Below are 24460 nucleotides of genomic sequence, written 5' to 3' on the forward strand. Positions count from 1 at the left end.
GCTTCCTAAGGTCTACTTTGCCTAAGGATTTCCTTAAACTATTCCTATATCCCGCCTACAGGTTGTTCAATCTCCTATTATAATTCTTTCTAGAAATAATAAATAGTTCCTACTCATTTGAGCAAAGTACTTACATTGGTTCTAACTCCTCACTTCTTATGAACACAAGATTTCCAAATGCTTTTTTTGGGATCGCTTGATTTAGCTGAAGAGCAGATGCCAGACTTTGTCCAAGGTTTCAGAATTGAACTTGATTGCTCACTTAATTTTTAATATCATTAACTATTTTTTATTTGGTTATTTATTATTTATTTTTAGGCTAAGGACCCAACCCAAGGCAGGGCCTTATACATGACAAATATTCCATCCCTTATTTACATCCCAGCATCTCTTTCCTGCCATTAGGATGTTGTGATCATGACACCCTGGTGTTAGCACACTATTCCTTTCTATTTAACTGTGAATTCTTGTTGATACTTCACAGCTTATACTACATATCTCCACAAGTCCACCAAGTATCAGAGACATTCATAGATTCTGTAATACCCATTGTTAAATGTAGTATGAGACCATGTCTATTGGAGATAAGCAATTTGCTCCTAGATTCCACTCAGGAAAGATTCAGAATACCTTAATGGCATCCTTCCATGGACGTCAAGATCTTCCTTAAGTATATAATCTTGTAACAATAGCCCATAAATTCTTAGTAATTATAACAAAATACAAAAATCATATCACTGGTTAGACCACAATTCTTCAAACTCTGTTTCTGACTTGCAGACATGAACCTGAGACTCAAAACCAGTTTCTGAACCCAAAAATAACTTTTATGCCTAATAGGGCAGGTTAAGAAAACTCACAGACTCTGTTACAGCCTTGGGGAAAAGGTATCACATGAACATCTGTAAGAGTATGGCAGTTTCACATTTGTGCTAAGAATTAACATTTCGTGTTTATGCCAGATGTCAGGTACCCTGCTTTTTCTCTGAGCTGTCAAAAAGCAGAATACTGAGAGAAAAGGTCAAAACATCCTGAGGGATGTCAGTAGTGCTTAAAAATTGTAATGATGGAAAAAGTTGCCTATATCTACATCTATCACCACTTCAGATGTCAATTCACATCAAGTAGAAACAGAATGGGCTTTCATAATAGCTTTGTGGAATGTAATATGCTTTGGCACTAGAGTCGAAAACACACCATCGTTACTGAATGCCTGCCAGAGTGGGTCCCATTTTCTGAAGATCAATGATTATAAATGATTGATGGTCTGCTTTTCCTACCAGCAAACACCAGCCTGTTGTTATTACTAGAACAGATGTAAATGTGATCTGCACATAATTAATTGAATTTACAAAATGCCAGAAGTATATTAACTAGTCAAAACAACCTTTTAATTTTCTCCCCCAGATTTCATAATGATGTAATGAAGAAGCTACCCACAAACATATTAAGACATCTGAGCTAAGCTCATTCTGAACAAATTCTGGCAGATAGACTTGTTCTCAGATGAAATAAAAAAGAGCCTTCTTGCCTCCTCTCCCTCCCTCTTTCTTTCTTCTCTCCCTTCCTCTTTTCATTTTTATTCTTACTTTATGCTATAATTTTCATTATGTTGCCTCAGTACGGAATTACATCTTCAAGTAAAACTCATATGACAGTACAGTATTTAAAATATTTGAAGGGGAACATATAAATATTAGAGGATTGTACTCAAATTTGTACCTTAATGATATTAAAGGCACAACATTCTGTATAGTGTATTTTGAAAATGAATGCTATGGTAGTTCTTCCAGCTCAGTAGCCATGTCCTGACTGGAGTTCTAATCAGCTCTGTCCTGTAATATTCTGTGAACAAGGGCTGTGTTTTCTTTAGAGAACAGCCACATCTACATTTCTCTCATCAGATATAGAAAGCCAACCTTGTCCAAGGAAAAGCTCAAGGAAACAAAAGTTTTTTTTTTTTTTTTTTTTTTTTTTTTTTCCTAGCATCTCTAGAATAAACTTTAGAGGGGGAAGCGTTCATACTCTTCTACTAAACCTCTCACTATTAATAAAAACACTCATGAAATTTTCTGCTAACTAGGACCCAAGCATTCTCTTTGGATAGCACAGGCTGATGGGACTGAAGACAGAGTCTGTAGGGCACAGGCTTTGCAGATTTACTGCCAAAACTTAATACAACAACACCCGCCAGAATCCTGGAACAGAGCATGTGCTAAGAAACTTTATAAAGGTGTGTAAAATGATGAGTAGTGTTGCTGTTGCCAAGGATAAATGAAAAGCTGCAAAAATAGAAATTCAATGAGTATTTTATAAATTCACAGGCGTGGGTCTCAAAAGGGAAAATATCTATAGTCAATGTAATGGTACTAGGGATATGTATTATTCTAGAAATAAGTGCTCTCTCTGTCTCTGCCTCTCTCATTCTCTCTATATCTCTGCTTCTCTCTATGTCTCTGTCTCCCAGTTCGTGTGTCTATGTCTCTCTTTGTGTCTCTGTATATCTGTGTATCTATCTACCTACCTACCTACCTACCTACCTACCTACCTACCTATCTATCTATCTATCTATCTATCCATCTATGTGTGGGAAAAACCTTTCAGTGTTGGGGATTAGATCAAAGTCTCTAGCATGGTAGGTGATCACTCTACCACAGATAGACCTATATTATCAGACTTCTTTTCATATTTTAGTTTAATTCAGTAGCTAATGAAGATAACTAGGTTGATCTTGAGTTCCACCATGTATCCTGGGCTGACTTTCAACTCTCAGCCTTCTTAAATCAGCCTGCCAAAGAGCTGGTTATAATCCTGAATGATAGAAAAAATTCAAAACTTTCCAGACTTACATAAAATTTCACACAAGGAAAAACAAGTCATTCGCTAATGGCTTTATGATGTCATGTAACTTTTCCACTCATTTTTCTCCAGATAAAATCAACGGCAAACATTACAGAAACAATGTTGATGCCTAATAAATCCCCAGTCTTTACTCTTCCACAACTTTGTTGTATTTAGCTGACTGATTTAGCCTCACTTTGGGGACATACAACATTTGCTAAAGAAAAGTAATGATGTAAATTAGGCTACAAGGGGAGATGCTTAATTAGTGCTGAGAATTACGTAAAACAAATATGGAAAAATCCAGAAGGGTTGAGATGCTCCTGTTGGGTACTGCAGGCCTCCAATTTCCTATAATGATCTATTTTAATTAGCCTTGTTGGGAGTTATTTTATATACTTCCAAATTTAATAAAAATATATTTTCAATACTATAAACCATAAAGTTAAATGCCTCAAAGACTGTGCTCCTTAATAACATTTAGTGAATGAGGCTTACTCCTTTTTTAAAAGTTAGAAATAATTAAAGACCCTTGAAAGAAATATTTTAATTGCAGTGTACAGGATAGAGAAACATTAAAATCATGCTGTATTTGACCCAATAGTTTGAAAACAGTTTGACAAACTGACCAAAAATAGCTTATGGGTTTCCTTGAAATTTTTAAGGATATAGTTTTTATTATTTACTTTTTTTTACTTGCATGCATATATATACAGTTCTCACAGAAGCCAGAAAAAGGCATTACAATGTTCAGAACTGGATTTTCCATGTTTTGAGACATGTTACATGGATGCTGGGAACTGAACTTTGGTTATCTTCCAAAAACAACAAGTATTCTTAATCTCTGAGCCATTTCTCTAGCCACAGAATTGACTTTCTTCATGGCAGTGATCAGCTGGAGAAGAATAACACAGGATGTTCTTGGATGGAGCAATCTTTTGTCCAAAGCTCCTCCAGGTTTAAGCCAAATGACATGTTTCATTATATGTTGTGTTCTGCTCTCTTCTTGGTTGTGTAACAATGTAATAAACCATTTACTATATGTGAGTGCTTCTGATCCTGGGATACTAAATGACATTCTAAGGTTAAGTTTGCTATTTTGGACAATTAAGTACTTCCTTTTCACATTTATGGCAAGGCATTTTGAGGCCCCTTTGGTCATCACTTGGGAAAGTATTATTCTGAAAATATAAATGGGAGCCAGAATGATGAATAGACTGTTGATGAAGAAAAAAGGCCTTTAGGCAATTTTCTTTTCCCATTGTTAAAATGGCATGTTCCAAGTAAAAGTAAATCTTTATGAAAACAACAACAAAAAGACATGTTATAGTTAGCTTTAATCGTCAACTTCACAAAATATAGACTCATCTGCAAGGATGCATCAGTGATATCAGGTTGAACACTGGGCATGTCTATGAGGGATTTTTCTTTTTATGTTAATTGGTATGGAAGACTCAACCCAAAGTGGATGGCACCTTTCCATGAATAATGACACTGGCTGTTTGAGAGTAGAGCAGTAGACATGCATACATTCATTCACCCTGTTCATCAGAGATGTGAGTGCTAGCTGCTTCAAGTTTCCATTGCCTTGACTTCCATGCAATGGCAGATTGTTACCTGGCATTGTAAGACACTGAAGATATTATTTTTCATTCATATTGCTTTTTCAGGGTATTTATCCCAGCACAAGAAATGAAACTGGGACAAGTCACAAGAAGTTTGAATGGCAGCTAAGATTTGGATGACATAAAAGGAAACAATCTTTGCTATCCTAAGACAGTGAGACCCTGGGATCACTTGTTACTGCACCATGACTAGATACTGATGGATAACAGAGCAAATTTCATATTTATAGTGAAAGTATCTCTGTGTGAAATATGCAAAATAAACCTGTGTCTCTAATGAACTTATTGGATATTAGCAGAAAAGCTATGGTATCAATTTGTTGGAAACTGAGGCTGGATCTATGCTCAGTTGGTTGAACTCTGGCTTTCTCTTGGCTGTACACTTAGAACCTTCAGTTATTCCACAAAGGTTTGATGATTTAGCCCTATTTAGCAAGATCAGCCTAGCATATAGCCACTAGCCCAATCACCATAGTAACATTTCTTGTTCTCATAAGTCCTGATCTTTCCACCCATGTCAACATCCATTCTTTGTGATTTTCTATATTCTGCTTACAAGAACACCTGGTCCTCAACTACTCTTCTTACCTCTCCTACCCCTTTTTCCTACATCTTTGCTCTGTTGACTATATAAGCTCTGGGTAGAAAAATAAAGTTTGGCACTTGATCAGAATTCTGTCTTGTGATCAATTCCCCTGCACCTCTTTCCCCCCATCCCCTTCTTGGGTTTTTGGGTTCTAGGTTTGATGGGAGATGTCATTCTGTATATGTTTCTAATAGTGGTTAATGAATAAAGCACTCTTGGCCAATAGGAAAGCTAGATAGGCGGGACTAGGAGACAAGGAGGAAGGAGGAGTCAAAATGGAGAGACTGGAGAAAACAGAAGTAAGGGTCCACTCCCTGGTAAGATAAGACCATGTGAAAACATTAGATTAACAGAAATGGGTTAATACTTAAGACAGAGCTAGCCGATAAGAACCTAGTACCTGGCCAACAGCATTATATCAAATACAGAGTCTCTGTGTTAATTGGGACTGGCGCGGTGACGGGACCAGACCAGCGGCGGGAGGAAAAACCTTACTCCTTACATAGGTTGAAGTCTCATGGGCCGAAGCATCAATTAAAACCAGCTAAGGATGTGTGTGTGTGTGTGTGTGTGTGTGTGTGTGTGTGTGTGTGTGTGTGACAAAATTCTTAACTCAAAATAGCTATATTTTTTATGTTGGCAATGTGGTTTCATTGATAGAATGCTTGCCTAGCATGGACAAACTCTAAGGTTTAATACTTTGCATGACATAAGCCTACTATGGTAATGTACAGTTAAAATCCTAGTACTACTCAGAACTAGTGGGAAGGGACTGAGAATTTCAAAGTCATTGATTACCAGAATACATTTTTTTTAGGAAAAAAAAAATCTTTTTTTAATAACCATCCTCAGCTACATATCAAGTTCAAGGCCAACCTGATATATTGGGACCTTATCTGTTTTTTAAGAGAAACCAATAGATAATTTAAAATATAAAGTATGCCATTCATTTATGTTATTTACCTAAACCCCAAAATATCCCCCTCAAAAAATATTGTGGTCATTATTCCTTCTTAGGAATAGGCTTAGAAACAGAATATGGAACTCTTTATTGAAACCATGATTTACTTCATGATTTATTGTCTTTAAAACTCCATATCACTTCAAGTATTACTAACACAAAAGGTATTTTTAAATAAAAGCAAGGTCTAGAATAGATGGAGATCAGGTTTGAAATTCCATCCCTAAATTATTCCTCTAGTTTTATTTTCAGGAATCTATCCCTTTAGATGTAACAAACACAGGTACTATAAGACACAAATCCAAACAATTGCAAAGTGCTAAGCAAACTTATTCAAGTGCTGGGAAAAGAGCTGAGTTTCTGTGTGGACACACAGATGTAGTTCATGATTGGGTATCTATCTGCTGCTCCACTCCTGGGCAGGTACAAGGTATGCCAGGGAAATCTCAGCTACATCATTAGGTTAATAAGCAACCTTAGTCTCCAACTCAGCTGAGGCTAGTGAAAAAACAATCTTCTGGCTAGGAAATGTCTGACTTTTGAATAAATGAGTATAAATGCCTTGTTCACTTTGCTATTTAAGTCCAAATATCTACTCAAATTCACCCATTAGAACAAAAACTTTAAAATCATGTGGCCTGAAGACAAAGTATGGCTGGTGAGGGTTAAAGATCATCTGGATGAAAATTCCCCAGAGTCACCGGTGAACAATGCAGATTTCTAGAGTAACACCTCACTCTGGGGTCTAACCTGGGGCCTACAGAACATGATTTTACTATGTATTAGGAACAGCCAACAGCCTAGGAGGCAGCTGCTGACAGTCTCAGAACATTGTCCTTAACACCGAAAATAGAAACTGGGTGTCCACAGGCTTCAAAGCATTATTTTTAACTTTTACTTATTTATTATTATTATATATATTTTTTGGCAAGGACTGTCTACCTAAAAACTTAAAGGTAGCAGAAACTGGAGAGCTGTAGCAATTCAATTCCATGTCCTCTTAGGCCAAGAATACCAGAAAACTCGGTCAATATTCTCAACTCCTTAGATCCTAGTTAAAGACATATATCGATAGTGCTGGCAAAGAGATTAAGTTCAAGCCAGGACTATTTAAAAAGTCTCTCTCCTTTTCCCTGTTTCCTCATGTTCATGCAAATTGTCCAGGTGGAAGTGCTGTGGATGAATGAAGGGCTGGTAAGGTCAGAAGCCCTTGATTTGGATGGATATGAGTGAGATATACTATTCAAGTTAGCTAACGCATTTTCAGGTTTCTTTATTCACACAGGTTCTCTAGACTTGATTAAAACACAAAGATCAAACCAACAAAATGATTCAGTGGGTAAAGGGGCTTGGCCCCAAGCCTAACAGCCAGAATTCAATTGACAATTTAAATTGGATCATCAAGGGGAGTTCAAACCCTCAGATACTCAAAGTAGAAGGATAAAAACAACTCCCCAAAGTAAATTAATTCCCATTTTCCTGAGGAAGAGCCATACTGATTTACAAAGTAGCTGTATGAGTTTGCACTCCCACCAGCAGTGGTGGAGTGTTTCCCTTTCTTTACATCCTCTCCAGCATAAGGTGTCTTTGGTGTTTTTGATTTCAGCCCTTCTGATAAGTGTGAGATGGTATCTCAGAGTTGTTTTGATTTGCATTTCCCTGATATTGAGCACTTTCTTAAGTGTCTTACAGCCATTTTACATTCTTCCATTAGTCTACCTCAAGATCCAGTAATTCCACTCTTAGGCATATATTGAAAAGACACACATTCATACAAGAAGGACATCTGTTCAACTATGTTCATAGCAGCATTTTCTGTAATAGCCAGAATCTGGAAGCAACCTAGATTGCTGACCCTCTCAACTGAAGAATGGATGGAGAAATTGTAGCACAATGGAGTACTACTCAGCAGAAAAACACAGTGGAATCCTGAAATTTCCAGGGAAATGGATGGAACTCTAAGAAATCATCCAGTCACAAAAAAAGATTTAGAATTTCTATATACCGTGTTTGTGTGTAAGATGGTGCTTAAAAATATTTTAGTTAGAAACAGGTAACCATCAAAAGTATTTGAAGGAATGTTTAAAAAATGCAATTTGAGATAAAATAAAAACATATACTCAAAGGTTGTAATTTATATGTGCATAATAAATTTAATATATTTTCTATACTTTTAATTTTAAAAAGTATTACTTGTACATCTGAAGCTGAAACTTCTTGCTGTATGGCTTTGTGTAAATTCTATAACCACTTGAGCCTCAGCTTGCCAGTATTATAATATCAATCATTCATTTCTTTAAATAGATACAATGTCATCTTGAATATCAGCACTGTTACTGTCTGTCATTCAAAGGCTACTTAGTTTCAAGGAGATCACCTTTGTGACTCCCAAGTGACCCAACATCCTGAGAATATGGGAACTCTTAATGAACTGTCAATGTTCTGCAAGGTGAGCCCACTAAATTACATTTGGAGACTGGCTTGGATAGGACTCAATCACAATTGAGTTGAATATATCCTAACCAGTTTATTGCCAGATTGCTCATAGGTATACCCCCCCATTTAATATCAATTATTTTTAGATACAACAGCAAAAATGTTCTTAGATGAATGACGTGTTTCACACACCCAGTTATTTGTTGGATATATCAGCAATGAAAATAAAGTGGATGAATGGATAGAATGATAGATACATAGATGGGAGGAGGAAAGGAAAGATGGAAGGTTGTCTAACTCAATACTTTTAATTCATAATTTCTACAATTAAACAATTTATATTAACATAGGATTCCAACTATAAAATGAATGTGCAGCAACTGAGTCTATTAATTATACCAACTATTACTCTTTAGAGATGAAATGGTTTGCAATAGGCTATGATTCCAGCTGAGGCTTATAATAGGTCATCAGATCCAGAATATATTTGTGTGGATGTCATTATGAATCAGTTAGGATTTCTAAATCTGAATAATGTTAATGGTCACATCAGTGTTGACAGAAAAAAAATTAAATACTTATATAATTGTGATATGTTATCTATTCAGTCTACAGGTAGATCCTCAACTTCTTTGCCTACCGCTTAGCAAGAAGCAATAGATTAGATGCAATGTGCTGTAGTTTAGATGACAAATCCTTCATAATCCAACAATAATCAGGTTCTTAATTCTACTTTCAGTTTTGATGAGGGCAGTGACATGATAATGTAGCTACCTAGCATTCTGCCTTGGATTCTGTTTTGATGAAAATAGAAGACAACAGTTTTGAAGTGAATCAAGTCTACATTCTGTTTAAGGGAAAACTATGATGACTTTCAGAAAGGCTTTGACTCTAACATTTAAAGAAAGCTTCTGTTTCAGGTGTGACTGAGTTATAAACAGTGAATTGTAGTTTAGGAAAACTGAGTTTATGAAACACGTGGAAGCTATGGTTTCAAATAAAAGTATTTCGGGAAATTATTGTTTAGAATTATGTACCTATTCACATTAGGTGATGGGTCTTTCTGTCTTGATAATGTCTCCACTAACTCAACAAATTTATACAGAGATGAAAATTTTTATTTGGTGCCATCTAAGCTACCTGGGATGACTTTTACATTTTTGTCCATTCATTTTGGAAGGGAAAAAAAAGCAATAAAGATGTAGCTCCACAGGGTGTAAATCCAACACCATCTGTCTGTGCAGCTTGAGTTCTCGCCTTGGTCACACCAACACTTTACACAGCAATTTTTAGCACAAAGTTGCTTCAGCCTCTACTACCTGCTGCCTGACACCTCACACCCTCCTTTGCACATCCCAAAGGCTGTGTTATTAGAAGTGGATGACATTCTACAGAACTGAATGCTCAAATGCCTGCATGGAGTATAGACACGGCAAGGTGCAGCAGAGAAAAGTTTGCTGGTGAAACAGTAGGACAGGCATTGAGGCTTTTATCCATACACAATAAATTTTACCAGCCAACCTTGAATAAAATCAACTCATTATTAAAATATGTGCATGGAATAACTTGATTAAACTATGAATATCTGTCTGATTAGAATTTTTAGTATGAGGTGTCTAAACACTAGTCTTGTGACCTTGTTTACAACAAGGTGATTTTACTCATGCATTGAAGTTCCTAATAATTATATGATGTACAGCATCTACATAGAAATTGTACTAATTATTAGTATTTCACATTGTTGGAAACTAGATTAGTAATTACTCTATAGAAAACATGACAGGATAAAGGGAAAATTAAGAAATTTCTCATATGACAATTCCTCTGATCAAGGGATTTATGGAGACAAAAGTCAGATTTCTAATTTCCTCCAACCATGAGGGAAAATTCCTTTCATGGAATTAGATAAGTAGATGACTGTTCTCAATCAAAGCAACCCAGGTTGCAACATGGAAAATTAACTAGATTCTTAATTTGAGCTATGTTATTTCATCTCACCACTCTACATAGATGGAAAACTATTAATGTATTCAAATAAACCAAAAGTTTAGAAATTTATTTCACAAAAAAATTGAAAGGCAATATTGGAATCTTCTGTATGCTAACAAGGAGCTTACCCCTGACCTACACCTGAAGCCATAACAACAGGTTTCAATACAACTCAACTGTGACCAATTCTATTAGGAGAAATGCTACAGTGGAAAGAACAATGAATGACAAAACAAAGATAGAAGAGTAATTATTAACTGTTGGTAAACAGCAGAGCTGTTGTTATTTCTGATTGTAATGCTGACAGGAGGAAGATTAAAGTCAAGAGCAACTGCAAACACACGACATACTCCAGCATTTGGTCTGATTCTATAACCAAATGAGTAATCTCTGTACAGTTATGATTCTTTTGACTCTTGAAGGGTTCTCTGCAAAAAAGATAAGAGACAGCACTGAAGGTATGAGAAGGATCTTTTAGATTACATAGCATCCAGCGATGATGAAAGGATGCATGGTGTGTATAATCTAGTGTTTCTTCGTGCCTTTCTATTTCTGTCTCATTGTGATCCACTGAAGAGATCATGTTCATGATGGTTTGAGATATTCATAGATTTTGTGGCATAAAACACCAATCTAATGATGACTTGCATCCATGTCCATTGGTGTCATGGACTTTAATTCTTCAGTAATTTTCTATTGAGTATGAGACATAAAGCAAATCTTTGTTAGAGACCATGTTTGCTTCCATATTACACCCTTGGGATCAGGAGCCATGGATTAAAATAATGATCTCTTTTATTTCTTGAACTCTGGGATAATCATTAAAAGGCCAGCTATATCACTTCAGCCTTAGGACTTAGACAAGAGTTTTATGAGACAATAAAAATATACAAATTGGTTAGAGACCTGGCAGGCCACGAAACAATGAAATAAATCATGGTGAAGAGTACCTAAAGGACATTGCTTCAGGCTCAAATATGAGGTGGATGGTGGGCTAATCTCAGTGGAGACAGAATATTTTGACCAAATGAGCTAAATACATGCCAGTGGAAGCCAAACAAAGCAGCTAGGTAAGGAAGAAGGCTGAAGGGCAGAATAAGATAAACAGGTAAAGCACCAGGGACTTTGCAAGATGCAAGAGATAGTTAAAATCCTATTGCTGAGTGGTCTATGGACTAGCAGTGGAATTTTTTTCAGGAAAGCCTCTTAGAAACACAACATCTAGACTCACCAGAACAGAGCCTGCATTATGTCAAGACATGGGTTAATTAATTTGCAACTAAACTATCAGTCTCTGATGCATTGGCTAGAACATGCCTGAACTCAACTTTGAGTCAACTCAGGAAGGGCATTCATCATCTCATAAAACATTACTTACTGCTAGTCTCTATGTGATTCTTCAAAGAACAGGCATGGAAATTATAGCAAAGCCACTAATTCTGTTGCCTCAAATTTTTAAGGGATAAAGGAGAAAACAGAAGAGGATAAGTAAAATGGTTAGGAGATGGGAGGAAGAAGAAGAGGATAGAATGAAGGGAGGGACAAATAACTAGAGGATTTTTGATAGACATATAAAAACTACTACTGTAGAAGCTTATATATATATATATATATATATATATATGTGTGTGTGTGTGTGTGTGTGTGTGTGTGTGTGTGTGTGTGTGTGTAATTTAAATGAACTTTCCATATAACAAGAGAGGGTATATCATAACTAGAAATCATATGCTACCAAATCAACCCCCCAGTAACAGAATTAAGTCACAGCTTTGTAAGTTGTTGCCCAAAGATGCTCCATGTATCCCCCCTCAAACTACAAGCTATCATTATTGGTTACCCTCCACAACTTGCTGCTAAGACCCTATTGCTGAAGAAAATAAATACTTACAGTAATAAACATGGAGAAATATAACTAATATTGAACCAGAAGTTTCACCTGTACTGGCCAGCATTAACAGTGCTAGAAGGTTCTACACAAGCCCTAGAGGACAAAATTATTCAAAAATGTCACCCACTTAGGAACACTGTGTTATGACCTATAATAAAACCTGCCTGAAAGCTATGCCCACTCATACAATAATGGCACGAATGGTAGGGAAGTAACCAACCACTTTTTTAAAAATTGGATTTAAGCCCTATTACATGAGATGAAACCCATATGTTATGCTGTTAATGATGCAAAGAACTTGACACTAATTAGGTCATTGTCTCAGGGAAAAACCTATTACTATTATTCTGGTAAATGAACATAGTGATAAAATAACTCTTAATGGCACATTGCTATACCCATAGATCAGTGCATTGCTTCTAATTTTGAAATATCAGAAGACCTTGGCTTAGGCTGGTCTTATAGAACATTCTGTGTCTTTTCCTTTGCAAAATGGCTACAGGGCTAGCTTAGAGCATCTGGTCAGGAGTGAACAACATGGTTGTACTTTTACTACTTATATCTCTGAAAGTCTTGATAGGCCATCTGTCCTCTTATCAATACTTGGAAAAATTTTATATAAGTTGGGTGGGAAGGATTTATGATAGGGTTTTCTCTTACTTTAAGCCACATGAGTCATTTCTGGTGAAGATTTCACTCTCATCATCTCCAAGAATGATCTCTTATATTCTACCTTAGATTAAGATTCACCTTATTGTCTACATAACCAAGAGACTCTCACTTGCAGTTGATGCTTATAAACCATTTTACTAGCATACTGCTTAATATCTGAGGAAAACACAATATTGGAAGCCATTACAACTAACATTATTTTCATGATTATCACTTCTTTTTCATGCTTGCTTCATTAGGTCCCCTAAGAGGGACTATGAGAGGAGAATCAAATGTGATATATAGCTCCTTATCTCACCAAAATTAATGCTTTAAAATATTTTAGCCATAGAGAAAGAACCAAGAGGAAATGAAGCAATAGAAAGTAAGCAAAAATAATACAAAGGAGTAAAGTGAGAGAAGGCTAAGGTTTTGAGGATTTCAGGGAAGAAAACCTCAGTTGCCCCAACAAGGGCCATGAGCTCTTAGAAACTGTTTTCATTGATTGTATGGCTAAGCCCTGAACTCACAGCTTCATGTGCTCTGAGATCTGCCTCTCACCCTCTACAGAATTAAAGCCCTTCAGTCATCTCCAAGCAGATGAAACAGCTGAGGTAGAAAGTGTTCTTTCTATAAAAAATCTCTAAATAACTATGTCGACCTGATTGGTACCTAAGATAGTCATTAAGTACTATACCTTGGGAAATAAGTTAGTTTTTGTTTTGTTTTGTTTGTTTCCTCAAGAGCATCTTTAATATTCTGGGTCTACAAAATTTTTCATTTCAGCAATATGTTCATGTGTTCAGCAGATACTTTGCTTCATGTTATAAAGCAACTTGGTGCTATGCAATTGGGCAGAACACAAATGCTGGCCTAGGTCTACAGTCCAATAATAAATAAGCCAATTATGTCAAGACAGTGGATATGGATTATGTCACATCATTGAGGAGATTTGGATCAGTAAAACGCACATCCTTTATATCTAAATCTGATATATTTTTGTTTATGCTACTCACTGACTAATACTCCTGCATTCATCTAAAGGGTTGATGTGTGTTATTTGATGAAATTTCTTCTTTCTTCGCCTACAGTCTCATCAGACTTATATATTTATTTCATGAATGTGGTTTAATACTAAAGAGAGGACTGTGTGATACCTCCTCAAATGCCGAAATAAATCAAGATGTTCCAAGGTAGAATCACAGAGCATGGCCAACAATTGGTGTCTCTTGTGTTGCAGTTCCGGCAAGAGAACTTAGAATTGGTCATCCAGCTTCTTAGAGCAAATCCCAGAAGCAACCCTGGGGTGTGAAGTGCAGGTCTTGCACTGGAACCTCAGGCATATGATAAGCAGATTAGAGAATGGTACTCACCACCGGAGTGTGGTGGGGGTCCGCAGAGAAGGACAACCCCCTGACCTTCTCGGACTGACACTGTGCTTCTCATTCTGGTCTTAAAATTTTCAAGATCTAATTTAAAAAAGAAAGCAAGAAGGACTTTTCAGAATAAAAAACAACACATTCTCTTTCCTTGGAGACAAATGTTAAAATCTCCCCCAGGGAACCCCAAGAGAATGTTTGCATTCAGGAAGAAAGGTAAGACTTGATGTATTTATTAAGCTCTCTAGGAAATCAATTGTATAAATACAATACAAATATATATATATATATATATATATATATCCATAGACCCTATGCTGCTGTAACAGGATTACAATGGTATGGAGCATTCAAAATAGCAAAGTGTATGTGAGAATAAAATATCTACAAAAGATGATTCAATAAAAACAACTAAGTATACCACCATTGGAAACAGGATGGCCATATCCCCTCAGCAACTCACTGTATTCTAAAGACAGTCAACTCCACTGTCTGTCCACCCACTCCCAAACATCTACCTTATAATACCAGATCATAACCAGCCTGTACAAATTTTATCCCTACCTGTAATTATTTCTAATTATAGAACAATTTAAAAATAGACAGTTTCTAGGTAGCAGTCTGATTAATGTCATGAAGGGCTGTATAGAAGGTACATATCGCTGGGGAAAAAACCAAGTAAGTAGAACTTTGAATGCAACAAATTAAATGAATATGCTTACTTTTATTTATAGCTGAAGAAACACTTGTTATTTCTACAATCGCCCACAGTATGACTTTCAAGAATTCAATAATGTGTTTTTTTTTTTTTTTAAGGATCAATCAATGGCAAAAACTATTTTTATTATTAGCAGTAATTTTTACTAAAAGCATCATTTCTTCCTATAACAACTAAAGATAACACATATAGATTTAAACTTCCTAGCTTAACTAACCACAGAACAAAAGAACTATGGACTTCTTCCTTTTTTTTTTTTTTTTTTTTTTTTTTTTAATGGTAAAACATTTTTTTCTTATTCTACTACACAGGGAGGGTGATGCCTTCCAGGAGGGATTAACAAAATCTGTTAAGTCTTTTGGAATAGGGACTAGGCACTCCCTCCTGCCTTTAGGGTATCCCTCCTTGGGGAACCAAAGTCCTTTCCTGCAAAAGGGAGACTTCCTGGTTCCACTAAGGAGGTCCCTCAGACTGCCTAAGCCTTCTAATTGAAACCCAGGTTCAGGGGGTCAGAGTCTGCCTAATGCTGGTTTCCCAGCTATCAGTCTGGTGGTCCATTGGCTCCCCCTTGTTCAGGTCAGTAGTCTCTGTAGGTTTCTGTAGCCTGGTCTTGTTCCCATTTTCTTATCACTCCTCCCTCTCTGCATCTAGATTCCAGTTTGGCTCAGTGTTTAGCTGTGAGTATCTGCTTCTGTTTCCATTATCTAGTAGAAGAGGGCTCTATGATGGTAGATATGTTAGTCATCAATCTCATTATCAGGGAAGGGCATTTAAGATAGCCTTTTTTAAATAACTGAAGCCTATACAAATTGTTACTCTTTTCTGAGTTCCAAGTAAATCCCACAATAAACTCATTGTGACTAGAAAATTGTAACTAGAAAATACTATGCTTAATTAAAAGTCTATGCAAGAAACAGAAGAAAAATCTGTTTCTCTAACTTCAAATAAAAATGTTTGAGAATTACACATGAATTACCATGCATATATGAAAAATTGCACTATACACATACACACTAACACACACATACACATACACACTTTTATACACCCACACTCGTTTCTTAGCTCATAAGCACTTTATAAAAAGTCTAAGTGCTTACAGTGCAGTACAGTATACCCCAGAGCATACCTTCTGTAATAAAATTTAGAAAATTCCAACTGTCCTTTGAAACATAAAAAGACAAGGACTTATTTTCAAACTGATAAAAGTGTAATCGATAGACATTTAGAAGTATTCCAAGCACCATAAATCAGTACAACAGGCAAATGAATTCTTGTATTTAAGATTTTATTGTTATTGAGAAGTAGTATTGATTGTAGAGTGGAGGATATGTCACCAATCGAACAGGTGCAACCAGAAAAGAAGGGGATTTAAGGATTCATTTTAGTTAGAGGCTGGTCTACAGAGATGTATGACATTATAACTTTTTATAGATGCAGCTAAGATAAAGATTCTTAAAATGCTAAAACTCCTGTAGTGTAACCAAGTTGTAGCTTAGAATATTGAACTTTTCAAATATTTCAATGTCAAGTAAGAGTAAAATCTACTCATAGCAAAGAAATTTCAAAGATGCTTCCTAGGGAGCTAAGTAGATATCATTGTTGCTCTTTTACTTTACCTTGTTTTCTTCTGCTTACATGCTTTTATACCTCTGAGATTCTTAATATTCTAATTTTATTCAACAGTACTATGTATATGAAAAAGCAATATGCCTAGGTAGACAAGTGGAGTCAGAGGACAACTTTTCTAGTTGGTTTTCTCCTTTCACCTTGGGACCCAATGTCCTTTCCCTGGAGAGATCTACTCCAGGATTGCAAGGCAAGTGATATTACCAACTGAGCCTTCATACCAACCTGACATAGTAACTTTTTAGTCACTAATTTTAGCCAGCAACCAAGCACACATGAATGAATAAGTGAGACAGAAAGAAATGAAAGGAAAGAAGGTAATTCTATTTAAAAATTCTCTTCTACAGGTGAAAATATCTTTTGCTTACACTCAAATACTGTTTAGCACAGACTGGTCTGCCATTTCTATCAGTACACTGTCCTGTAAGGGAGAATAAGGGGACATTGCCTTTAATTCCTGATATGGATAGTTCATGGGACATTAGCATCAGTCCTATGAAAAAACAGTAATAATCTTGGCTCCAATGTGTTTACCAGAACATCACTGACAGCAAGTTTCTGTCACTGTAGTTGAAGTTTTCCCCCTAAAGCAGCATTTCCTCAGTGTGTCTTAAATTTCCTAATTATCTTTACCAGGGACTTATTTCAAAATGCAGGTATCTGACAATCACTTAAAACTAGCAAGTTTTCACGCGTAATAATCTCACTGTTTGAACCTGAAACACACTAAATTTTCCTTTGAACATGTATAAGATTTGATCCAAATTAAATATCTCAATTGTTAGAGAATCAATGAAAGTGTCTGTAACACAAATAGTGTGATAAGATGGTATGAGAGATAATTCATAGAGTTGATTCTCTGCTGAAGACTTGTGTTCAGTTCCTAGCACCTACACAGCAGATGACAAACGTCTATAACTCCATTTCAAGGGGATCTGATCTCTGCTGGCACTGTATGTACAAGATACGCATTAATACTGTTAGGGAAAACATCTTTATACACAATAAAAATAAATAAGGAAGGGTGCAGACTGCCAATGACCGGCTGACAGTGTCCAGGTGTAGGATGAGAGGGAAAAAAGGAGAGAGTAGAGGAGGAGAGAGGAATCTGGAGTGACAGCCAAGGGCCACAAGGCTAAAATGCCAAAAGGAATGGTAGCCTAAATAACTGAAGGAGGAAAGTGGAGTGGGAGAAAAGCAGCCCAGCCCTGTCTCTGGGCTGGAGAAGTTTAGGACAGGGGAAGCTTATACCAGCCCAGAAGACTCTAACAGATAGGGACTGAGGGATGCTGGTAGAACCTGGAAGCCACCTTCAATCAGTTTTGATATGTTTATAAGTATCTCAGCATTTTGTTGAGGGTTTGAAACTTAACATTAGGCAAGGTACAGAGAGATTTTCTTTCTTTTCTTGAGACCCCAGGGGATATGGGGAGAAAACAAACCCTCCTGTTGGTTAATCTTGGTTGCAACCTTGAAACCTAGAAACAACTAAGAAACAAAATACTGGGTAGGTCTATGGGTGGGAGCAACTTCTGCAGCCCAGCTAGAAGGAGGTCTGGGCTTTTGCCTGTCCACCTTCATCCTTAGCTGGTTATCATATATTTTCTAACCAGGAACTTGTGGATACACAGAATCTCATCAACAAACTGAATATAAAAGCAAAGAATAAATAATATGTACTCACTCATATACGGATTTTATACAAAGAGCAAAGGGTCACCAGCCTATAATTCACATCACTAGTCTGTCACTTTTTAAGCAATCTATTGTCTACACATAATATTGAGTTTTCCTCATAAAATTGATACTACATTTAATAATTGCTAAAATATTAAAAATGAATATCTAATGCCCTATTGTTAACATGCACATTTTTGTTTTTATTCAGTGCATCAACAGATGTATGTGCATACTCATGCATATGCTTATGCCTGTGTCCTGGGTATCAACACAAGAGAGTATGATCTCCAACTCTGAGTAAAAGTGTGAAACTTTACCCATGTCCTAACCTCCTTCTCTCAAATTACATTAAGTGCATTTGTTTTCAAGCACCAGTTAAAAGTACCCACTCTATGTGAAGAAGATACTCACAGAGCATTATAGATGTTTACTATTAGGTTGGTTTGCTTAACAAGGCTAAAGGTCTGTGCAGCAGCCTCATCCTTTTCTTTCTATTCACCTCTTATTGTACCTGGTCAGGAAAGATAGCATGCCTTAATCCAAACCCCTCTCTTGCTTGCTCCTCTGCTGCCTTTTGTGCAAGCTGTTCTATTCTTTAACAATATCCACTGCACTAATAACACTCAGTTATTAAGAAATATCCACCAGCCTAGAAAAGCAAACAAGAATAATTGTTTTAAAAGAATAAGTTCAATTAACAATCTGAATTTAGTTCTGCTACTTTCAAACAATAAACCCCTCTTTTTACGCAGCAGTCAGGAAATCACTAATACTTTACAATTTTTTTGTAGTTCTTGTCTTATCATACATCTATTCAAAGAAACACACTGGGCAAGCACACACACACACACATACACACACACACACCTCCATTGGATTATATATTAATTATATTTATAACACTAATTTTTTTCCTTTCTTTATTTCTTTCTTCCTTCCTTCTTTTCTTTTCTTTCATTCTTTTTTTCTTTTCTTTTCTTTTTTCCTCTTTGTAGCTCTGGCTGCCCTGGAACTCACTCTGTAGACCAGGCTAGCCTTGAACTCACAGAGAGCAAATTGCCTGCCTTTGCTTCCCTCAGTTCTGCAATTTAAAGGTGTGCACCTCGACTATCCAAAATAACACTAAATTTTTAAAACATAGTTAATGCAGAAAAGTGAAGAAAAACTGTCTTTTAATGGCTTAATTTATTTTACCTATATGTATACAATTATATACATATCAATTTCTGGCTTAACAAATATATTTATGCTTTCTTTTGTAGAAAAACAAAGAACTACTTGTGTTTTCTTTGAAATAAATAACTCACAGCATGGATAATGTTTTTGAAAATAGTTCCAAACCAACAGTGATGACCACATTTTGAAAGTCCATCTGATCACTGGATGTGATGGCACATGCTTGCAATATCAATACATGGTGGAACGGGACAGAAAGGCCAAGATATTGCAGCCATCCTGGATCTACATAGCAAGATTCTGTCTCAAAAATGAAATGAAAGGGGAGAAACATCAATCTGATTTTTATGAGGCATTAGAAAAAAGTGGTGTTATTACAGACCACATTACCACTGTAAGTTAGACTATTGTGGAATACAATCTTTGAAATCTATGCTACTTGGACAAGTTTTCAGTACTTGGCCCTTTCACTTACTAACAGCAACTCACTAATCTGGAAATGAAGAGATCGTATAAAATGACATTATTATGAAAATGGGAACAGATAGCACTACTACAACACATTTACCTTAATTATGTTCTCAAATATTTTAAAAAGCTTTTTAATAGGCTGGGTTAAAATGTCTCAATGGCTCCTTTGCAAAGCCCTAATCACTCATAGGGACTTCTCAGACTCTGATGTCAGGTTTGTTGTCCTAAATATGCAGATAGTTTTGCCTGTGTTGGAAGCCTGCTGAGATCACTGTGTGAGAAAATAAACACAAAATTCTTGGAACACTTTAGGGGATCAATAAGTGTTAGCAAATAGCTTCCACTCTCCAGGCAAGGAGAAGCCTATGTCTCATTCTAACCACAGTCTAGCCAGACTTATCTGTGATTCACGGAATGCTAATTTTTATGTCTTTTGGAAGACTAAGCTGCTTGACTCTATTTTTTATTATACTCCCGCCTTGGGCAAAAATAGTTTCTACTTCTTCCCCTTGTACTCAGTCAAGTAGTTGCTACATAATATTGTTGATTTCAACACCTTATGAGATGAGTCTTAAAGCTCTTGATAGCTGCTGTTAATGTAATTGTAATAATAGAGATAAGATGTATGGTAAAACCTCACTTCTGTCCATCCAAAAAGAAGGGAAACCAAAATTTGCATATTGCAATAATGCTCCCAACTTTATACCTTACCCCTATGCACAACCGTCAAAGAAACCTCTCCCTGACCTTACTAAGAGCAGTTTCTCTTCAGTGATTCACTCAGCAACACCATGCAATAAGAACATAGTTGACATGTGGCAAGAGCTCCTATGGGCTGGTATGAGTGAGCACCCTGGTGAGGACCTAATTAAGTTTACTTTTTTTTCTGTCACAACTATTCATTAGTTAGCATACAAAATTAATGGGAAATTACTTTTTCTTTAATTAAATGATCTATTTATACTAACGGTCTTCATTGAAATACAGAGGGCCATTAAAATTTATTTTATGAACTATTTTATGAACTATCTGAAAAGAAATACCTCTCTAATTTCAGAGAACTTGACATTCAATATTTTAAATTTTTATTGATTTTTTTTAATTTAGTACATGAGCTCTATGTCAACATCATCAACATCACTTTCAATTCATTTCCCAAAGTCTAACTCCTACTATGCCCTCCCTCCCAAATTCATGATCCTGCCTTCTTCTTTGTTTTATGTGTATGTGTGATGGGGGATGTTCTTCTGAATATATAATTCTCTTATTTGTTGATGAATAAAACACTGATTGAACAGGAGAGGCAAGATCATAGCCAGGACTAGGAGACAAGGAGAATGATGGGGAAAGAGGCAGAGAGACACTTCGAGAAGATGCCATGTAGAGGCCAATAAGATAGGTCATGCCAAGCTTTCTATGCCAGGTAGAAAGACATAGATTAGTAGTTACGGGTTAATAATTAAGAGAGAGATAGCCAGTAAGTAGCCTTAGTCATCGGCCAATAGTTTTATAATTAATATAGTGTCTGGGTGCTTATTTGGGGCAAAATGTATGTGAGACCAAGCTGGAAGGAAACTCCAGGTGTGTGTGTGTGTGTGTGTGTGTGTGTGTGTGTGTGTGTGTGTGTCCTTATGTGTATACAACCTATTGAGTAAATTTCACATTGTTCATATGTACATATGTCCAGGCATGTCCACTGGATTGAACAAACTTAGTAGGAACTCATTGGACAACCTATGTAAGAGGGCATCACTGACCTCTCACCACAATTAACTATAGCTCTTTACCCAGGTGAGTTCTTGTGGGATTTACCCACCCACATTGGCCTGTTAACTGGTGGTGTCATTATACAGGTCTTATTGACATAAACATATTGTTTAGTTTGGACACTATCAACAGGTATCCTGGTACTCTGTCCTATGGCTTACAGTCTTCCTCCTTCACTACTGTAATGTTTTCTGACCCTTGGCTATAGGAACTGAGTTATAGATCTATCAGTTGGAGCTAAGTACCCCACCAACACTTATTCCCTGAATTTTGAGCAGCTGTGCATCTCTGTAATAATCTCTATGTGCTGAAAACTAAGCTTCTTGGATGAGGCATGAGAGCTGCACTTATATTTAAGTATACGTATTTAGAATATAGTTAAAAATGATATTTGTTTAGGGAAATAGCAATAGAATGTTCTTTTCCAGGATCTGTTCCTATCCCAACATAGGAAGTTATCAAGGTCTACAGAATTATGCATAAATTTCCTTCATTGAACCAATCTTGAGTCCAGTTAGATAGCTGTTACTTGTCCCCAAGATTAAAAAAAAAAAAAAAAAAAAAAAAAAAAAAGCACCAATGATGTACTACTGGATTTTTTTTGTTGTTGTTGTTGCTGTTTTTATTTTTGTTTGTTTCTCATGCCTAATGATATATAAATGTGTATGACTAAGGAGAGTTATGAGGATTCCATCTTATGATTCTCTTAATCTGTGAGAAGGACCATGCTGATGGAACTATTCATAAATTTGCATGAGCAAACCAATGGCAAGAATAGAAGGTATAGCCCAGGCTGGCCTCAAACTAATGATCCTCCTGCCTCTGCCTTCTTCAGCAAATCCTACATGTGTGCACCACCATGTTGCTCCATAAAATCTATTGTGTACTCATCTGTCATTTGGCAGCCTTAGCCAGTTCAGTAGTTTTCACAAGAAAATAATATAAACACTTTAGCTAACACATCATGAGCATTTTTTTATATCACTCAATAATTTCAAAATGAAAATGCTCATGTTTACTGTTTGGTCAAAGCTTGTGCCCTTGTCTTTACCTTCCTAGGAAGCACTCACAAACCAGAGATGCAAAATGCTTTCTGAGGAAAATGCTAATGGCACATCTCATTTATGAGAGATCCAGCCCCATGGGCTTTAAAGCTTTTACAAGCTTCCAGGTCCTTATGTCTTTCCAACTTCACAACCCAAGATATTTGTTTCAACATTTGAGGGAGTTTGGGAATACTGTACAGTACAGGGTAGTCTTTATATTGACTACAAACAATCACCTATTGATCTCTGTCCATATTAAACATGGCATCCTTTTACAGAACATCAGCTGACAATTACAATTAATTTTACTTCTGGTCTTAGCTTTTACCCTGGATGAAGTCAACAAGAACTCTGATCTATTGCCAAATAAATCTTTAGTATTTTATTTTTATTTTTATTTTATTTTATTTTATTTTTTTTGAGGTAGGGTTGCTCTGTGGTTTTGGAGGCTGTCCTGTAACTAGCTCTTATAGACCATGCTGGTCTCGAACTCACAGAGATCCACCTGCCTCTGCCTCCCGAGTGCTGGGATTAAAGGCATACACCACCACCACCTGACTAGTATTTGATTTCTCAGAAGAAGAAAAAGGAGGAGGAGGAAAAGAAGAAGAAGAGAAGGTGTTTTTAACCTAGTTACAGTGTCAGGAAGCATTCGCTTTCTAAGCCAGGAAAGAAGCAATATTACTCAATGCTATGTTTCCACATCCAAATTAAAGTTTATGCTTTTAGGTGCTCTTTAAACTTGGAAACTCACACCTAAGAAGCTCAAGATCATAATATGTGTCCTACTGTAAGGTCTTATTTTAGTATGTTGATTGCTTTCAGTCATTTAATGAGCTATTCAACAGATCTGCTGAGGTGCTTCCATCACTATGCAGAAAGCTAAATTTCTGTCTTTTTCCCCCAGATCACTGGCTCCTTATCATGCAAAGTTTTACTTTTTTCTACTAAATCACCTACCCTGTGGAGTTTGATCACAGGAAACGAGGTAGTGATCAATGGAATATTTTCAAAAATATGACAATACTATATTTGGGCAAAATATTGCTTAGGTTTGTTTTCTCTTGTGATAAAACACTGAGCAAAACCAACTTGAGGGGAGGAAAGGGTTTCTTTGGCTACCACGCTCTCATCATGGGAAGAAGAGGAAGAAATTCAAGGCAGAAACTTGGAGGCAGGAACTGAAGCAGAGACAAAGGAACTTTGCACAGTGGCTTGCTTCTTGTGCTTTGCTCAGCTGGTTTCCATATATGGCCCAGGCACACATCTTTACCTAGGGATGGTACTACCCACAGTAGGATGGACCATCCTTTGTCAAATAATAATCAAGAAAATGCCCCATTGTCATGCTTATGGGTCACTACAATGGAAGCAATTCCTTAACTGAAGTTCTCTCTTGCTAAGTGACTCTAGTTTGTGTAATGGACACAAAAACTAACCAGCCAAAGTAGATTTCCAGTAGTCATTATTCCTATAACTCTCTGTAGTTTTGTGATTCTCTAAAGCTATAAGCTATATAATACAGTAGAATCTACATATGGTTTGTAAATTTACTATTACACATACACACTAGCATAGAATCTACAGAAGACTATAACCATTTTTCTCAAACAGTAT

General features: G+C 36.4%; 1 protein-coding gene across 1 annotated transcript in view; it reads right to left on the minus strand.

Annotated features, from left to right (window-relative positions):
* Positions 1–24460, minus strand: part of Cntn3 (contactin 3) — a 348226-nt gene that overhangs the window by 145645 nt on the left and 178121 nt on the right. Inside the window, exon 5 of the mRNA XM_051203480.1 lies at positions 14351–14446. Within this exon, the coding sequence (XP_051059437.1) occupies positions 14351–14446 (96 nt within the window). The remainder of the gene's footprint in view (positions 1–14350; positions 14447–24460) is intronic.

Source organism: Phodopus roborovskii, unplaced genomic scaffold (genome assembly GCF_943737965.1).
Source record: "Phodopus roborovskii unplaced genomic scaffold, PHOROB, whole genome shotgun sequence".
Classification (NCBI taxonomy): domain Eukaryota; kingdom Metazoa; phylum Chordata; class Mammalia; order Rodentia; family Cricetidae; genus Phodopus; species Phodopus roborovskii.